We start from the raw sequence: 18,919 nt of genomic DNA, 5'->3' as shown, positions 1-18,919 counted from the left end.
TGCCCCCCGCCCCCTTCCCTGGCCAATCCCTAGCCGGGGGGGTCAGGGGTCAGGATGCCTGGGTTCTCTCCCAGGGCAGGGGGACGTAGTGGTTACAGGTGGGGGCGGGGCTGGGAGCCAGGACACCTGGGTCCTCTTGGGAGAGGGCAGCAGCGCTCCCCCCCCCACACACACACACACAGCCACATAGCTCTATAGGGGCTTCCGCACAGGGTCCTATACGTTTTGGGAGGGGGCCTAGTGGTTAGACACAGAGGAGCCCGGACACCCCCAGGCTGCTTGGGGCGGGGAGGGGGCAGCCCGTGGCAGGGCTGGGGGAGCGGCTCCTTGGCGGCAGCAGGGGTCGTTATCGCCTCCCACAGGTCGGCGGGAGCGAGGGGGGGACAAGCTGTCCCGGGCCAGACGTGGCCCTGGGGACCTTTGCTCTTCCCCAACCGCTGAGTCAGCATCCGGGGGGGGGACACGACTCGGCACTGCCCCCTCGGCGCCACCTCCCCCCGGCTGTACCCTGCGCCGTGCCTCAGTTTCCCGTGCTGCGGGGCAGGGGCAGGACAAGTGCTCGGCTGCCCCCTGCAGCCGGGGAGGGACGCAGCAGGGCGCACAAGCGGGACGGGGGAGCGGCGTGACGGCCCGGTGCTGGGCCGGGCAGCCCGACGCCGGCTCCGTCCCGGGAGGGAAGCGGGATTAGCGCAGACCCCGCTCGGCTCTGGACAGACTCGGGGGGGCGCAAGTGGGGGCACTGAGTCTGGGGAGGGTCTGGAAATGGGGCTGAGAGAAGATCTGCGCCCCCCCTCCCGCGGTGCTGCAGACACGCACCCCCCCCCCCGTGTACACGCGCGTCTCCTTGGGGTGCACCTGCGCCGGGGGCGCTGCTTCCCCGGGGTCCGAGCCGCGCAGGGACCCACCCGCGCCCCTTCCCGTTTAACTCTTGGCGCGCTCAGCCGTGACCCCCCGCCCCCCCCCGGGCCGCCCCGCCCCCCCTCCCCGGGGCCGGGGGCTCCGGGGTACAAAACCTCCCGCCGCTCCCGGGCCGGGCCAGGTGCAGGCGGCGCCGGCGCCCCCCGCACCCCCACGCGCGACGCGGGCACACTGCGCCAGGTACCGCGGGGCAAGGGCTGGGGGAGGATCACGCCCCGGATCGGGGCCCCTCCACCCGCAGGTGGGAGTGGGGGGTCTGCGGCCCCCGCCCCCCTCTTTGTCCTCTGCCCCCTCCAGGGCTGCGAGGCTTTGGGGGAACTCCCCCCCGCCCCCGCCCCGCGCCAGGCGCCTGCCGGATCAGCTGCGGACACACCATGCCCCACAACAGCCTGCGCTCAGGTGAGCCCCTGCCCCGGCTTGGCCCCCTCCCACGGGCGGACCCACGCAGCTTCCCGCGGGGGGGGGGGCGAAAACCGGGCAAGGGTCGGATTCCCCGCCTGCCCACAGCCCGGAGGAGATCCCCGGGGTTTGCCCTCCTCGTGGCCGGGCCTGGAGGGGTTACGCCGGGTTAAGAGAGGCAGAGGGTCCGACCGTCTGTTAACTTCCCTCCTTGCCCCTGGTCAGTGACACCCCGTCTCGGGTCAGTGTGCCCCGCCCTTGCCCAGAGGGGAGGGGGTGTCTCTGCGCCGAGAGAGCCCGTGTGTCCCCTCTGTCCCGGGTGTGGGGGCTGTGGATCCCGCGTGGGCTATGCAGGCACACACACGTGTGTGGCGTGCTCAATAGCCGGGCTGTGGATCTTTTTGTACCCCCAGTAGGAATCCTCTCCCCCCCCCTTTTTTTTTTTTCTTGCTAGCTGGGGGCTGGTCGATCCCACGGGTTTATTTCCCCACGCGTGTATCCTGGCTGGTGGCTCTGGGGCGGAGGGGGGGGGAGGGTGTCCGGGGGTATTGCTAGGCGTGCTGTCCAAACGACACGATCCTGCTCCCCCTGCAAGGCTGGGGTGTAAACACAATTGGATCCACCCACTCCTAGACGACCACGGGGCTCTGATCCGGGTTATTCTGGGGTGCGGGGGGAGGTCCGAGTCAGTGTCACCCCCTTGCCTCCCATCCCCTTGACCCGCCGCATCCCGTAACAAGCCAGCGCCCTAATGGTAGTTTCTCCCAGCGCAGATTCCCTCCCTCATGGCATCTGCTCGCGGCCCCACTTCTCCTCCCCACGCCCGGGGCTCATTCGGATTAATTAAACTGCCGGAATAAATGTCTGCCCGAAGGAGTAAAACTCGTCATAAACCCCAGGGCTAGCTCTTAACAGGCTTCTTCCTTCCTGCCTAGTTTCCACTTGATCCGGGGTAACGTGCCCCGTGTGGTCGCTTCATTCGGATCAAAATGCAGTGTCACAAAGTGTCTGAGCTTGGGGGGGATGTAGGCTGTTCCAGCTTGGGGAGGAAACCCGCTGAGCCAGGAGGGTTGGTTTAGGGTTAGCTTCGGTTGTGGGGGTTTAGAGTTGAAAGGGGTCTGGTTTTGAGGGGTTTTTTTGTGGGGGAAAGAGTTTTGGCAGGGTCGGTGGTTAGACTGTTGGGGGGTTATGTTTGGGGTTTTCTAGCTCTTAGATTTTGGGGTATTTTTCGTGTTTGGGTTTTAGTGGGGGTTGTCCGGGGTTTCTAGCTCAGCATCTTGGGTGGTTTTGCATTCCTGGTTTGTGGGGGGAGTAGATATCAGGGAGTTTTAGATCCTACATTTCAGGAGGGTTTCGATTTCAGAGGGTTTTGGATCCCAGATTTCAGGGCTTTGTAGTTCCTAGATTTGGTGGGGGGAGTATATTTCGGGGGGGGGTTAGTTCCTTGATTTCAGGGATTTGTGTTTGGGGGGTTTTAGTTCCTGGATTTTAGGGGATTGTAGATATCTAGGAACTGAATAACACCCTAAACACTAAAACCCTAAAAATCTAGGACCTAAAACCCCCTGAATTTGGAGTTTGTGTTGAGGGGCTTTGAAGTCCTAGATTTCAGAGTTGTGGAGATTTCAGGGGGTATTTTAGCATTCACTATTTTTCAAGTCTAGGATTTCAGGGTTTTCTAAGTCTTCAGGATTTTCCAGTTCTTAGATCTCAGGGTTTTAGTGTCTGGGGTGGGGCATTTAGATCCCAGATTTGAGGCGGGGGGGGGGGCGTAGATTTCAGGATTTTCTGACATCTAGGAGGTAAACTCCCCATAACATTTAAAAAACAAACAACAAAACCAAACCCAAAATATGTATACACACAAACCTTGACATCTAAGAATTGAAAAACCGTCAACACCTCCCTCCTTCCCCCCAAATCTAGGGACTAGAAAACCCTGCATATGAAACCCCCTGGAAACAGGGATTTTTGATTCCTAAATTTGAAGGCTGCTGAGATTTGAGATTTCAGGATTTTTTTTTAGTGCCTTGGGTTTTTTAGTTGTTAGATTTCAGGGTGTTCTAGTGCCTGGGGGTTTTAACTCTTAGATTTAAGGGTGTTTTAATATTTGGGGTTTTGAGGTCTTAGATTTCAAGGTTTTTCACTATTTGGGGTTTTTAGACGTTAGATTTTAGGTGAGGTTAGTGTCTACAGGTTTTAGCTCATAAATGTCAGGGGCTTTTCTAATTCCTGGTTGTTTTTTTAGCTCTTAAATTTCAGGGTGTTTTGGTGCCTCAGGTTTTTTAGCTCTTAGATTTCAGGGTGCTTTAGTATTTGGGGATTTTAGCTCCTTTTCAGGTATTTTTTAGTGCCTGGGGTTTTTAGCATGTGAGGATTTCAGTGTTTAAAGGGGTTTCATTCTCAGCTCTCAGGGTGTTTTAGATGTTAATGTTGTGTAGTCTGTAGAGTTTAGAGATTTTTTAAGATTTACGGGGAAGTCTGTGGGGGGGCTTGTTTCTGGAAGGTAGCTTTTAGGGCTTTTTTAGTTCATTTCAGGAATTTCTTTTCTTTTTATGATACTGGTTTTCTTTAGTGCTGAAGGTATTTGCACTTCCATCTGTGTCCAGCTGCTTGTTCTTGAGGGTCTTTCTTTCGACTTTCTAGCCCCGGCAGTCCAGGAAATATAGGAGGGGCAAAGAGTTTGGTGGGGCGATGGTTTTGATGGGACAGTTGTCCCTGAAGAGATCTCATCCACAAACCTCTTTGCCTCCCCACTCTAAAACATATTTATATTTTTCGTTCTTAAACTCTCTGATTATTCACAATTAATATTTGGCCTGGAGGTGTGTTTTTGTAGCTTTTCCTCTTTTGTCATTTTAAGTGATCCCCCCCCCACCACGTGAATTTGTTCTAGTAATAGAGTGAGGTTGTTGCTGTGATAGCCTAGGAAGGATGAGAGAGGCAAGGAAGTCTTAGCTGGTGTAATAAAACTTGGTTGCCCTATGTTGCTGGGATAGAGTTAGATGAGCTTTCAGATCCAAGATATTCAAATCTTTCCTTTGGGTCCTCTGGGTTTTTTAGTGTGGGGTTTTTCTGTTTTGTTAATGGTTTAATTTGCTGATTATTCTTGGGGGGGCTTCTTGGGTTTTATTTTTAACCTTAAGAACTAAGAAACTAAAAAGGAGAATCAGCTTTATATCTCTTTAAAAGGGCTCTAAAGGAAACATTTGACATATATACAAACCTGTTTGGAAATCAAGTGATTGTGCGTGTGTATATGTGTATGCCTGCATGCATGCATATGAATGGAGAGCTCTGTGTGTATGGATATTCATGTGCATGGATGTGTGCATCTGTATGTGCATGTATGGACGTGAGTGTGCGTGCACACCTGTGTGTCGATATGTGTATGCCTGTGTGTAGATATGTGTGTGCGCCTATGTGTGTGTATATGCACGGCTATATGCATGTATGTGTGTGTTTGTGTATGTATGTGTGTGGATATGCGTGCGTAAGTGTATATGCAAGTCTATATGCACGAGTGTGTGTATGCATGGCTATGTGTGCGTGTGGATGTGTGTGTATGTAAACATTGGAAAAGGGTATTTGTATATGGGGGAAAAGCTTCTTTTAGAACAGGTTTGTATAAAAAGGGTATTTTAGAAGAGAAAAAGTATATTTTAGAGCAGGTTTGCATAAAGAAAAGAAGTATTTTAGAACAAGTGTATATATGGGGAAAAGCGCTTTTTAGAAGATATAAAACCATCTTAAAAATAAACTCTTATATGAAACCCTTTCAGAAAAAAATAATTTTTTTTCCCCTATGAAAACGTGTTATAAAAACACTTTTGTACAGGAAAAACCCATTACAGGGATAACCTTTGTAAGAGACAAATAAGTTACCAACAAACTTTTCAGTAAAGAAAATATGTTTTTCCTATTAAAAAGTGCGTGTAACCTGTTTTCATAGTAAAAACTTTGTAACATTTTTTAAAAATTAAAAAGTACGTCTAATATGCTTTCATAATAAAAAGGGTTTTTTGGAACATAATTTTCTATTAAAAAGTGGATTTTTGTAACATATGCTAGAAAAATAAACTTAAATATGAAAACAGGTTATAAAATTAACTTTTTAATAGGAAAAGCACGGTACAAAAATACACTTTTTTTGGTAACATTTTTCTGGTAAAGTGCATTTTTAACGCTTTCTTATTAAGAAAGAGGTTTTTGTATCATGGTCTTATAACATTTTCCCATTAAGAAGTTTTTTGTACCATGTTTTTCTATTACATTTTAGCATGAAAACAGATTATAAAATGGACTTAAGAAAAATATTGTTAGAAAAATAAATTTTAATAGGAAAACCATGTTACAAAAAGCTTTTAATAATTACAACATGTTTTTCCTATTAAAAAGTCCATTTTAAAACCTGTTTTCATGGTTGAAACGTTTTTTGTAACATGGTTTTCTATTAAAAAGGTTTTCTGGAACAGATTTTTTTCTATTAAAAAGTTCCTTTTTATAACATGTTTTCATAGTAAAAAGGTTTTTTGGAACACATTTTTCTGTTAAAAAGTGTATTTTTTGAATATAGTTTTCCCTATTAAAAGTGCATTTCATAACTTGTTCTCAAAGAGCACTTTTTAATATGAAAATACGTTATAAAATGTGCTCCTTAATAAAAGAATACCCAGTACAAAAATACACATTTTGGTAATGGTTTTCTGTTAAAGCGTATTTTTGTAATAAGTTTTTCTGTTAAAGTCGATTCCTCTAACATTGTTTTTCTTGTGAAAAGTACATTTTATAACCTGTTTTCCTATCAAAAAGTTTTGTGTAACATGCTTTTGTATTATAACATATTTTCATACCAAAAGTAATAGGAAAAACATGTTACACAAAACTTTTTAATAGGAAAACAGGTTATAAAATGCACTTTTTCATAGGAATAAGCATGTTAGAAAATCAAACTTTTAATAGAAAAACGTTACAAAAAGTTTGTAATAATGAAAACATGGTTTTCCTGTTCAAAAGGGCCTTTGATAACCTGTTTTAATAGGAAAACAGGTTATAAAAGGCCCTTTTTAATAGGAAAAATATGTTTTAATTATTAAATGCTTGTTTGTATCATGTTTGTCTATGGAAAAGGTCATTTTCTTATATGTTTGTTTTTTCTATGAAAAAGGTGCTCTTTATAGCCTGTTTTCATACTAAAAAGTAGAGTAATAGGAAAAAAAAGTTCCAAAAAACTTTTAAATAGGAAACTATATTATAAAATGCTCTTTTAACAGAAAAAAGCCATTACAAAAATCCACTTTTTTATAGAAAAATTCTGAAAAATAGACCTTTTGATAGGAAAAAATGTTACAAAAATCACCTTTTTTATATAAAAAAGTTCTAAAAATAAAATAGTATTTTTCCAATTTGTTTTTTAGCTTCTAGGGTTTTGATTTGAGGTTGATTATTAGCCTCTGGGTTTTTTGCTTTTGCTTTCATGTCCACATGCCTCAAACTTCTTCAGCTACTGAAAACCCCTCAAGTTCGACACCTGTCTTGGTTCTTACTGGCCAAAAACATAGACTCCATTTTGAGGCTTTTTGCTCTCATTCCGAGGTGTTTTCCAATTCCCTTCCCTGGGGAACCCCTCCCAAAAAAAAACTGAAACAAATTTACCCCACAAAACAAAACAACTTAATTCCTCTCAAAATCAGGATTTTCTTGGGCATAAAAGACCCATATTCTTTGTCTACAGAAAGATCCACTCCACTGGTTAGATTTCCACCCTCCGTGAGGCCCTGCAAAGGTTTTGAATGGGATTTTAACTGTGCTGTTTTGGACTTTGGCTGTTGCTTCTTCTGCCGGGATCCTTTCTAGTGCCTGACTCTGGCAGGATGGAGGTCCCATGTCTTGTAGGTTGAGGGGTGGGGGGCATCTTTAATGAAACCAAATGTGGATCCCAGCCTGGCCCAGTTAGAACACAAGTGATTTCTCGGTGCAAGATTCCCATTGTTGGGTGGGGAGAATATTTTAAAGGCCTCCAAAGAACTAATAAAAATCCATTTTTGGGGGGGAGGGGTGAGAAACCCCTGATTTTTGGTGTGTTTCTGGATGGTGGCATACATGTCTTGTCTTTCTCCAGACAGCAGAAAACAGGTCTTGGACAGCTCTTGGCTTGAATGTGAGATTATTTGGTCCAGATGGGTCTCCCCCTAACTTCTGAAAGTTAATTAGAAGATGGTCAGCTGCCGAATCCCGGATAAGTAGCTTCTCAGGCTTTGGTAGCTGCCGTGATGGATGGGCTGTAATGGATTTGGATGGAGACTTCTCTATTTTTTTAATTTATTTTCTTTTTGCTTCTTTATCATCTCATTATAAATCTAAGTTCACCCACTCTGGGCGATGGGGGTGAGGAGAGTTTAATTAATTACAAAGGGGAAAGCTGTTTTAATGGGATCTGGGCTGGGGATCAGGGTAGGGGCAGTGACCACAAGGAAAGGGATCCAGCCTCTACTGAGGTTGGGGGGTCAGAAGAGGGGCCTTGTGGGCTGGACCTGGCAATGAAGGTTAAATTAATAATCTGGGTAGGGCTTCTTAGAGGTGCTGATAGGTGCTTTCCAGCAGGGCTGTAACTTAGCAAAGATTTGCATGTGTCATTTGCATATTAATCTGTATTAATTGGAGGTTGTCTGTCCACAGTGCAGATATGTATGGAAAACATACCCAACTATATTTGGCTATGAGATACAGACAAAATACAGTGCAATGTAATGCATAGCATATATTGCATTGATTATGTTAGGCTATAATGTATAACAAATATTGAATTAATTACAAAATGAATTAATTGCATAATTTAATTACATAATGTTATAATGCATGGCATATATGGCATTAATGACCTAGTGTAATAATTATAGTACATTACATTATGTTATATTGTATAACATATAGTGTATTGATTACATTATAACTATAACACATTGGATTAATTCAATAATGCCATAATGTATGACATAACCTAATTAAGGCAGTGTGCTATAATTATATTGTCTTAATGAAGTGATGTCATAATTATAACATAATGTAATTAATGTAATAGACCATATATGCTGTATATACATACAGTTATCCATAGACGTGTCCTTGCACACACATATAGAGGAGTGAGTGTGTCAGCATTATTTATAAAGGTATAAAACGCCCTCATCTGCAAACCTTGTGTTCACAGTGTGTGTGCCTGAGTTGGGGGGAGGTTTATTTTACAAGGGGGTCTGTACCAGTTTGCTTTGTTTAGTTTGTTATACATAGAAGAAGTTATCTGCAGAAGCATGTGTTTTATCCTCTCGATCCTCTGTGTAGTGATCTATTATATACATGTGTGTATATATGTGTGTGTGTAGAGAGATATATATATATATGTTTGTGGGTATATAAATGCATGTGAGTACATATATATATATCACACCCACCCACATGCTGTTAGTATAAAACCTATATACATACCTCCTACCTTGGGTACAAACATGCATATATTTGTATGAATCTTTATATATGCCTCCCTTTATATATGCATATATGAAGATATACTTTGCATACCTGAAGACGCAGATCCCAGTACATCCTTTGTGTATGTGAAACTATGCTTTGTATATCCATCCTTTACACGTACACGTGTGCGGTATGGAAGTGAATGTAGTTCGATGCATTTGAGTGATGTCTAAAATGTTATCTACAGAGTGAGAGCGTGTGCATGTGCATGTGATTTTCCCAAGTGCAAGTGTGGGGTGGTGGGAGCAAAATGACTGCTCATGTGTAAGGCTTGATGTGTACAGAGCATGTAGAAGCATGATCTATGTCACTAGCATTGAGAGAGGCCATGACAATCTGAAGATAGGCAGGAGGCTGAGGGGAGCTTGCACTTTGTAAATTAGCTTGAACAGAAACTGGGATACCTCTGAGCTCTCTGGTCACCTCTGAGCTCTGCTGTGTGTATCAAACAGGGATACGCTTCTCCATGCGTGTGGTGTGATTTGCAATTTGCCCAAGAGAGTGAGGCAGGGTGAAGCCAGGCTGATCAGGGAAGGGAATGTATTTTATGACCATAATGGATGGAGAGGAGAGAGATGAGCCATAGGGCGATATGTGTCCTTCATCTGGCTGTGACGGTTCTGCCGGCAAGAGTATGCATGTTTTATCTGTATGGTGGTGCATATGCATATATAATAATGCATATTCATATATGCACATATGTGTGTATGTGTGTGTGTGTGTGTGTGTGTGTGTGTACACACACACATACCTGTATATCTATGCATATACACACACAAGCTAATATATATAATAGCAGCTGTCAACTACCTGAAGGGTAGTTATGAAGAGGATAGAGCTCGACTGTTCCCACTGATGGCAGATGACAGAACAAGGAGCAGTGGTCTCAAGTTACAGCAAGGGAAATTGAGGTTAGATACTAGGAAAAACTTTCTCACTAGGAGGGTAGTAAAGCAGGTTCCCTGGAGAGGTGGTGGAAACTCCATCCCTAGTGATTTTGATCCAGCTAGACAAAGCCTTGGCTGAGATGATCTAGCTGGGGCTGGTCCTGCTTTGAGCAGAAGTTGGACTAGATGTGACCTGGAGTTCCCTTCCAACCCTCATTTTCTATGATATATGTATATCTAGTGCATATGCATATATCATGGTGCATATGCATGTGTATGCCTGTGTATGCATATAGTAATGCCTAAGCATATACTACAGTGCACCTATATATATATATAGTAATATATATAGTATATGCATTGATTATATATTTACACATGCATCTCATAGCATACACACATGCATCCATTATATGGCATGTACGGATAATAAATATATAATATAATTTGATGGATACATCATGGTGCATATGCATGTGTATAGTCCATGAATCTACATGTGTGTGTATAATCAAGGCATACACATGTACGTGTGTGTCCTGATGCATATACTATGGTGCATAAGTATATTAGTATATACATCAATTATCCACACAGACACCATAAAACCTGATGCATATGCAAATCTATAATCAGATCCTGGTGGGGGGGTGTATACACACACACACACACGGTACAGTGGTGCATATGTGTGTGTATATATAATTGTTGCTTATGCATGTAACACGGTGCATGTACATATATGGAAATCAATACCTAGGCATAGAAAAAGAGAGAGATGTGTAGGTTTATACCACACTGTATATGCATATATATAATGGATGCATAGGCACATATAAGGATGTACCACTCTGTGTGTGTGTGTGTGTGTGTGTACAAATTGGTGCACAGGCATGTATACAGCTTGGTGGTTTATGGGTGCGTAAGGCAGACACACACCTGTATTCCCTGTGTATGCATCGGCACAAAATATGTTTGCTGGCCCCTATACCAGTTGCAAGCCCAGTGTGTCGCTGGCAAGGATGCTGGAAGTGCCTGCAGGGGGTGGGGGAATGATACCTGTATCCCTAGCAGGGCCTTGGGGTGTGTCTGGGGCAATTAGTCTGTTTGTGATGTCATGGCATGAAGTCACAAGATTCCCTCACAATGCCCCTGAAACTATGATGCCACCCAGCCTGCCATGATGTTGTGGCTGCTTTATCCCTACTGTTGTATCCTATTTCTAACCCCGTCTCACCCCCAGTCTAACCAGGGCGTGCCTATTCTCCTGCCTCAGTTTCTCCCCTTGGTTCCCTAGGCCCATGCCTGGGTAGAAGGGGAGGTGCTGACTGAGTCATTGAAGCCATTAATTTGTCATTAACGATTAAACAACCTGGGCTCTGGACTCTGCCCAGCCCCACAGCCACCTCCCACGAAGCCAGGAACCACTCCAGACTGGAGCTGACCCCTTTCCCCCTTGCTTGGCACCTCCTCCCTGACCCAACTGGATTCATCAAGCCAGGCCAAAAAATAATCCAAGGACAGTGTTTCTTTTACTGGTGAGGATTAAAAGGAGGTTTCCTTTGGAGGCATGAGCTATCATCCTTAAGAGCCTGATTCCTCCCTTAGCTGCCCTTCTCCTTGCCTTCCCTAATGAACAGACCAAAAGCTGGCTTCAGTAGGGTTTATACCTGGGAAGTGAAGAGTTTAGCAGGAGCAGGGTAGCTTATGAGCCATGGGGTGGAGCTGCCACCATAATGGATGGCAAAAGAAAAGCCAGCTTAATTAGAGCTGTTAACACCTGGGGAGTGAATTGTTTAGCAGGAATTGAGTAGTTTATGCTTTGGACTGAAGAGCTGAGCAGGCGTGAGGTAGCTTAGCCCTGGGTTGGAGATGCCCTTCTCCATGCCTCCCTTAATGGGGTGGCAGAAGAAAGGCCAGTTTATTTAGGGTTGTTAATGTCTAGGGAGTGAAGAGCTCAGTAGGAATCGGGTAGCTTATGAGCCTTGGAGTGGAATGACCGGACAACTGTATCTACACAGCACTGACTTGTGTTAATTGCCCGCCCCCCCCCTTATTTCCCCACTGGGTTTTTGTGTCCCAGTATTACCCCAGATCCTCATAAACTGTCCCCTGGGCCTAGCTACTGGCTTGGTTTAACCCCTCCGCAGGTTAAACCAGGACAAATCTGTAATGTGTCCAGCCCTGAAGGGGGTTAAATCCAGCCTGATTTGATGGGGGGGTCAGGGGGTGGGGGGAGGAGTAGTCTTGAGACGGGAAGACAAAGGCGCCTTCGCTGGCTGCGGGGGTGCGTGAAATTAGGCGGTCACGGCGCCATGAGCGCCGTTAATTAGCAAGGGGAAATCGGCGCAGATGCGCCTGACGAGCTCAGCATCTCATCAGGCCTTGGTTACCCACAGCTCCCCCCTCCTGGCTCCCAAACCTGCTAGGGTGATTATTGTTGGTTTAATAGAGTCTTTGATCCTGGGGGGGTATCCTAAGCTTGTGGTGGGGGGGCTGATCCTGGGTCTTAAAGCTGGAAGGTAAAATTGGGGGTCTTCTCCTAGCCCCCCCATCTCTGCGGCAGAGCCAGTCTCCCCCTTACTCGGTGCTGGATCATAAACCTTGGGATGGAAGCAGCTGAGCTAGGGGCTGCTGTGGTGGGCTGCTGGGAAGGGAGGGGCTTGGAGGTATTTAACCCCTCATTGCCTAGCGTTGAGGGAGGGCTGCTTATATCTTGCAAAGAGACCCCCATGCAAAAAAAAAAAAAGATGATGCAGGGATTGAAGGGCTTTCCTTGTTGCCCCGATGGCCAGAGCCATCCTCCCTGCATCCCAGCTTAGCTCCTGGCCTCAGTTTCTCCTTCATAGTTTCATAGTTGGTAGGGTTAGAAGGGACCTGAGTAGATCATCTTGTCCGACCCCCTGCCCTGGCAGGAAAGAGTACTGGGGTCAAATGACCCCAGCAAGGTGTTCATCTAGCAAGTACCTTCTCGCAGTCCATCCCACACTGGGTCTGGGTTTGCATAGTGCCTGGCACGGGGTACCCCAGTCCAACTCTGGAGGTGATAGGGTGTGAAGACTCGGAGGGTGTTGTCATGTCAGAAGGCCTAGCTCCCGATGACATGGGGCCAGGCTGTACAGGGTGCTTGGAGATGTACAAAGAGCTCCCTGATAGAGCGCCACAGTCAAAGGGGGGAATTATCCCTTGTTAACAATAATACCAAAGTGACATCAAGGATCCCGGGAGCCAAAGGAGCTGCAATTAGGGTAACATCCCATGGGTGGAAGCCATGAAGCCAGCTGGCCAGGCAAGCTGGTGTCCAAACATTTCCAAAGAGTTGGACAAGGGCTCTGTGGTTTCCTGGGACTCTGGGGGACATGGGTGATGGGGGGCTGGGAGGAGGGCTCCAAGTGTTCACAAAGTCATTGAGGGCTCATGTGAAGCTCTGGGTTCACTGGGAACTGGGGCTTTAGGGGATGTGGGTGATGTCAGGGCTGGGATGATTGCATCCAAAAATTTGCAAAGAGCTGGCCAGTGGCTTGTGTGGAGCTCCGTGGTCTCCAGAAGCTGAGGCATCAGGGGATGTGGGTGATGGGGGTGCTGGGATGATGGCATCCAAGAGTCCACAAAGAGCTGACCAAGAGCTCACGTGAGGCTCTGAAGTCGCTAGGAGCTGGGGCATTGGGGGATGTGCGTGGTATGTGGGGTGGGGCTGGGATGATGCTGAGGCCTAGTCAGGGAGGGAACAGTATGGAGTCTGCTGAGGAGGTGAATGGTCCCCAATGAGGCTGTGGAATTTTTGGGGGGCATCCAGGTGGAGTGGTGGGGGCAATACAGTCGCCCCAGGAGGAGGCTTTTTCTCTGTGGGTCCCCACCCCCAGGAGGGCCCCAGCCAGCTGCCTCCAGCCTGGGCAGGGAGGAGTTAATTTAAAGATGCAGATTAATAGGGGAAGTGGAGGGAGGCGGGGAATCACTAGCAGCAGGGGGAAATTGGGCCACACTAATAGCACCAAGGGAGCCGTTAGTGGCACTGCTGCATTGATGACTAACGAGGGGAGGGGGTGAGAGCCTGGTGGGGGAGGGGAGGGGTCGCCAGGGGTGTAAGGCCCCAATCCAGTGCCCTGTAGCCTGATTCAGCTTAGTGGTCCCCCTGCCCTTCCCTGTCCCCCCTGCAGGCAAAAGGGTGGGGCCCATGGGCTGCCCATCTCTCTGTCGCACACCACCTGCTTTCACATGCCACATGCTTGCACACACATGCAATTAGATCCTAGAGAGCAGCAAGGCTGTTCCAACCCCAGGTGGGCCTGGTCCTTGTGGCAAGGATATTGCTGGGGTGTCAAGCACACGTGTACAGACTCAGCATGTGCACATGCTATGCACCCGCACCCACTGGGGCTCCTGATTCCCCGATTCCCCCCTTGAGACTCAACTGATCCTCGTGGTGACCCTCCCTCCTCCCTGCAGGCCACGGAGGGCTGAACCAGCTGGGTGGAGCCTTTGTGAACGGGCGCCCGCTGCCTGCTGGTGTGCGCCAGCGCATCGTGGACCTGGCCCACCAGGGGGTGAGGCCCTGTGACATCTCCCGGCAGCTGCGTGTCAGCCACGGCTGCGTCAGCAAGATCCTGGGCAGGTAACGGGGGTCCCTCCCTTGCCCCCCCACAGCCATGCCTCAGTTTCCTAAGGCTCAGCTCTGTACCACACATTCTATGCCTATTTCCCCACACTGGCCTCTTAACCCCCATGCCCCACCAGGCATGCCTCAGTTTCCCCACCTGTCAGACAGGCCTCTAGGCCCCTGGACCGCAGGACCCCCCCCAGCTTACCAGGGCGGCATCTCCTTGTGTCCTGGAGTAGGTACTACGAGACTGGCAGCATCCGGCCGGGCGTGATTGGGGGCTCCAAGCCCAAGGTGGCGACGCCACGGGTGGTGGAGAAGATTGGAGACTACAAGCGCCACAACCCCACCATGTTTGCCTGGGAGATCCGTGACCGGCTGTTGGCCGAAGGCGTGTGCGATGGCGACACCGTGCCCAGCGTCAGCTCCATCAACCGGTGCGGACTCCCCAGCTCCCCCATCTTCTGGGGGAGTCCTCCCAGCCTGCAGTCCTGGGCCCTGGGAAGCTCCCTAGGGTTCTTGGTGGGCCTCACACATGTGTGCTGGTGCACACACTGTCACATATGTGTAAGCACAGGTGTGCATGAAGTAGCAGGGCCTGCTTGACCTCAGGCTCTGTGTGTGTGAGTAGACACTTGTATGTGTGTGAGCATATGTGCATACACCTGACATGTGTACCCACACAGGCGTCTGTGCATGAAGGCCTCACCCTTGTACATGCCCCCACCCCCACATGTTGAAGTCCCTTCCCCTACATTATGTGTTCACACATGGCACGCACCCATACATACGTACCAACATGCTTGTAATACACACATGCGTGGAAACCTGCACACGTGTAGCACATACACTTGCACATGTGGTTGCAACATGTCCACACACCAGTATGTAGCACACACCCATTGGTTCCACCTCCCCCCACATGTACTTGTATGAATATGCATGTAACACACGTGCATATGAATTAAAACCTGCACATACCTATGTGTAGCACATGTGTGGGGCTGCAAATATTCATGCCCCTGTATAGTCATGCCCATATACCTATGTGTGTTTGTGCACACATAGATGCCAGCACACACATACATGAATGTGCTGGGCCTGGCTGAACTGCTGTGTTTCTTGCTCCACCCCAGTATCATCCGCACCAAGGTCCAGCAGCCATTCAACCTCCCCATGGAGAACTGCACCATCGCCAAGGCCCTCAGCCCTGGCCACAGCCTCAGTGAGTGACTCTGGGGTCACAGGGAGGTTGTGGGGTCATGGGGCACACCTGCTGGACCCCACCTTTCCCCAGTGCCCCATGAGCATCCACCCACTGCTACAGCAAGGCATCCTGGGAAACATAGCCAGCCCCTGACATGGGCAATGGAGGGGGTGGATCTGGGGGTCTGTATCCCACAGGGCTTTGAGACAGGAGCCCCAAATAGTTGGAGGGTGGGGGGTGGGGGAGAGCACCAAGTTTCTGGCCAACACAAGAGTCCAATCCTGCTCACTCCCTTGGGGATGACTGACAGCCCCTTGGGCCAATCCCTGCTGTAGGAGCAGATCCTGGCCTGGTTCCACCCCAGACTCAGCCGCATCTGCCCCCAACCATGTGCTTCAGTTCCCAGCTCAGCTGTGACCCCCCCAGAGTCACCCCCCTCGGATGCTGGCTACTCCATCACTGGCCTGCTGGGCCTCAGCACCCCCAGCCAGCGCAAGCCTGAGCCCCCAGGATGGGGTATGGGGCAGTTTGGGGAAGGGGGCTGGGGGGATCTGGCAGGGTGCAGGCCCTGGTGGGGGTAAGCTCTGGCAAGCTGTAGGCAGTGGGGTTGGGTGGAGGAGTCTGGAGGTCTGTGGATCCTGGGAGGTTTGTGCCAAGGGGGTTGCAGGACTGGGGGCAGTGGGGCTGGGTAGATTTAGGGACTGCAGACACTGGGTGGGGGCCAGTGGCAGAGGTGGGGCAAATCTGGGGCATCCAGGGGAGCTGTTGGGGCTAGGTGGGGGGATCTGAGGGGAATAGGGGTCCGTGGGGGTTACTGATAGCCTGTTCCTCCATAGGCGAGGAGGAGGGCTGCAGGCTGGGCCTGGGCCCCCCAGGAGGGGGCACTAACCCCCGCAAGCCCCCATGCCCTGATGCCCTGGTGCCACCTCCTCTGGAGCCCCCAGCCTGTGGCTTCCAGCGGCCCCCGGCCCCTGAGCCATACGCCAGCCCTGCACACCCCAAAGCCCAGCAGGTGAGGGCTGGTCCTGGCCAGGAGGCATGGGGACAGGGTGGGGGGACAGGGTGGTTGGGGCTAGGGACAGGTCTGGGGGGTTGGGATGGAGGCTTCTGCAGGGTGTGGGGGCAGGTCTGGGAGGCTGGTGGGGCTGGGCCTGGCCAGAGGGGGTAGGGGCAAGTCTGGAGGCCCTGAAAGGGGCTGGGCCTGGGCCTAGGCCTGGGCCTGGCTGGGGGTGGGAGGAAGCTCGGGGGAACTGGGGGGTTTGACCTCCTTTTGAACCCCCCAGGGCCTGTACCCGCTGCCCCTGCTCAGCAGCCCCCTGGAGGACAGCCGTGCCCCCCCCAGCCCTGTCGCTGCGCCCCCAACCTATGGCCCTGGTGAGCCCCCATGGGCAGGGGGGAGGCTTGGGATCCACTCCAAAGGAATGTACCCCCAAATGCCCCCCCTGCTTCTACAGAGATGCCCCCTCTTAGCACAGCCCCCCCCCAATCCCCAGGGAAGGGCCCTGGGTGAGTGGATCCCTGGTGGTGGCGGTGATGGGGAATCCATAAGGGGGATGGGTCTCCAGGAGGGAGGAATCTCTGGGTGGGTGTGTCTCTGAGTTGGTGGATCCCCAATGCATGGATTCCCTGGGTTGGTTGATTCCCTGGGTGGGTGGATTCTGGGTGGATGTGTCCTTCCCTGGTAGGCTGGATCCCTGGTTGTGGGGATGGGGTCATTGGACAAGTGGTTCCCAAGTCATTAGATTCCTGGGTGGGTGGATCCCAAGTGAATGGGTCCATGAGTGGGTGGATCCCTGGTTGTGGGAGAAGGGGTTCCTTGTTTAGGTGCATCCCAAGCAATTGGATCCTTGGGTGGATTCTGGGTGGGTGAATTCCAAGCCACTGGATCCTCAGGTGGATGGATTCCTGGTTGTGTGTGTGGGTCCTGGTGGGGTAGATCCCTGGGCAGAAACCACTGGATCCTCAGGTGGGTGGATCCCTAGTTGTGGGAAGCCCTGGGCAGGTGGATCCCAAACAACTGGATCCCCAGGCAGGTGGATCCCTGCCTACTTGTTGGGGTCAATCCTTGCTGTGGGGGCTGTTCCCAGGCAGGGGGTCCCAGACGGGTGCTTCCCTCTGCCAGGCTGGGGGGTTCGGGGAGGTTTGGGGGCTTTCGGAGGTGCCCCCTGCCCCATCTAACCCGTGTCCCCCTGCAGGGCGTGAGCTGGGGGGCCCCACCCTGCCCGGGTACCCACCCCCCATGCCCAGCAGCGGCCAGGGCAGTTTGGCCCCCGCCATCGCCGCCATGGTGGCAGGTAGGGCCCAGCCCAGGGTTCCCAGCTGAGGGGGCCATGGGGCAGGGCTGGGGGGCCCCGGATGCTTTGGTTGCATCCCCAGCGCTGGGGGAGGGGGTCCCGGATACCTGGGTTTCTGTGCTCACCCCTGGGTGGGGAGCGGAGTGGGAATCTGGTCACCTGGGATCTCTCTGGGGCTAGTGGCCCCTTGCGGGGGGAGGGGGAGGGGCCAGAACACCTGGGTTCTTTGCCCCCTGCGGGGGTGGGGTGTGCAGCCCTACCCTTGCCCTGAGGTCCTTGTCCCACCCCCTAGGCAGTGAGTACCCCACTGGTGCCTACAGCCACCCGCCCTACAGCTACAGTGAGGCCTGGCGCTTCCCTGGGCCCGGCCTGCTTGGTGAGTGCCCCGGATTCCCTCCCAGCTCTGGGGTGGCGGGAGCATGGCTGGGGAGGACTGGGAGTGAGAGCTGGGAGCCTGGATGCCTGTGTTCTCACCCTTGCCCTCTGGCCCAGTGCCTCAGTTTCCCCAGATCTGACATAGAGGGAACTCAGGCATCCTGCACCCTCAGAGATGGGGCACCCGGACACCTGGGTTGCTTGGGGCAATTGTGGGGGGTACAAATCCCTGACCCTCCCCTAACGGCCCCCCACCCTCCCAGGCTCCCCCTACTACTACAGCTCAGCTGCCCGTGCCCCTGCACCCCCGCCTGCCACCGCTTATGACCAGCTGTAGCACTTGGAGCTGTGCTGCTGGGGGGCCCAGAAGACTGGGGACATCAGGGCTGGGAGCTCGGACATCTGGGTTCTCTCCTTGTGGTGGCAGGGTGAGAAGGGGCAACTGAGGCACAGAGGATGCGAACCCAGGTGTCCTGCCCCTCCCAACCCCACGCTGGAGCCCTGCCCCCTTCTGTCCCAGGGCGGGGCTTGGCTGGCCCTGCCCCCAAGAGTATGGGATGCTCAATAAAGGCTTTTTCCCTCCATCCTGCCTGTGCTGCCTGTGCTGGGGGTGGGGCTTGGAGGGAGGGACAGACTAGGGGAGGAGCTTGGATGAAATAAGGGGAGAGGCTTGGGGAGGGGGGGAAAGGTGTGACTCTGGAGGCACAGGGCG

At 50.9% G+C, this 18,919-nt stretch overlaps 1 protein-coding gene across 2 annotated transcripts; it reads left to right on the top strand.

The window, feature by feature from the left end:
- The first annotated feature begins 970 nt into the window (after positions 1-970).
- Positions 971-18,785, top strand: PAX8 (paired box 8). Of its 2 annotated transcripts, XM_090054371.1 has the most exons (11): positions 986-1,098; positions 1,216-1,317; positions 14,181-14,346; positions 14,568-14,768; positions 15,468-15,556; positions 15,938-16,054; positions 16,375-16,550; positions 16,822-16,912; positions 17,734-17,832; positions 18,125-18,208; positions 18,471-18,785. In XM_090054371.1, exons 2-11 carry the CDS (start codon positions 1,293-1,295, stop codon positions 18,542-18,544), a joined length of 1,122 nt encoding a protein of 373 aa, XP_089910497.1. In that variant the 5' UTR covers positions 986-1,098; positions 1,216-1,292; the 3' UTR covers positions 18,545-18,785. The 2 variants fall into 2 exon arrangements, with proteins under 2 accessions (XP_089910496.1, XP_089910497.1); XM_090054370.1 differs by having other exon boundaries at positions 971-1,317; positions 14,571-14,768.
- Positions 18,786-18,919: the final 134 nt, after the last annotated feature.

This window comes from Crocodylus siamensis, chromosome 6 (assembly GCF_052110815.1).
Source record: "Crocodylus siamensis isolate JL-2025a chromosome 6, ASM5211081v1, whole genome shotgun sequence".
In the NCBI taxonomy this organism is placed as follows: Eukaryota; Metazoa; Chordata; order Crocodylia; family Crocodylidae; genus Crocodylus; species Crocodylus siamensis.
The sequence above is the reverse complement of the archived record's forward strand: the minus strand, read 5'-3'. Positions and strand labels throughout refer to the sequence as shown.

Bases quoted from the DNA above. Each gene is read 5' to 3' on its own strand.
- PAX8 (XM_090054371.1), top strand. From the start codon at position 1,293: ATGCCCCACAACAGCCTGCGCTCAG. The intron at 15,557-15,937 runs GTGAGTGACTCT...CATGTGCTTCAG, and splicing joins CAGCCCTGGCCACAGCCTCA to TTCCCAGCTCAGCTGTGACC. The intron at 16,055-16,374 runs GTATGGGGCAGT...GTTCCTCCATAG, and splicing joins GCCTGAGCCCCCAGGATGGG to GCGAGGAGGAGGGCTGCAGG.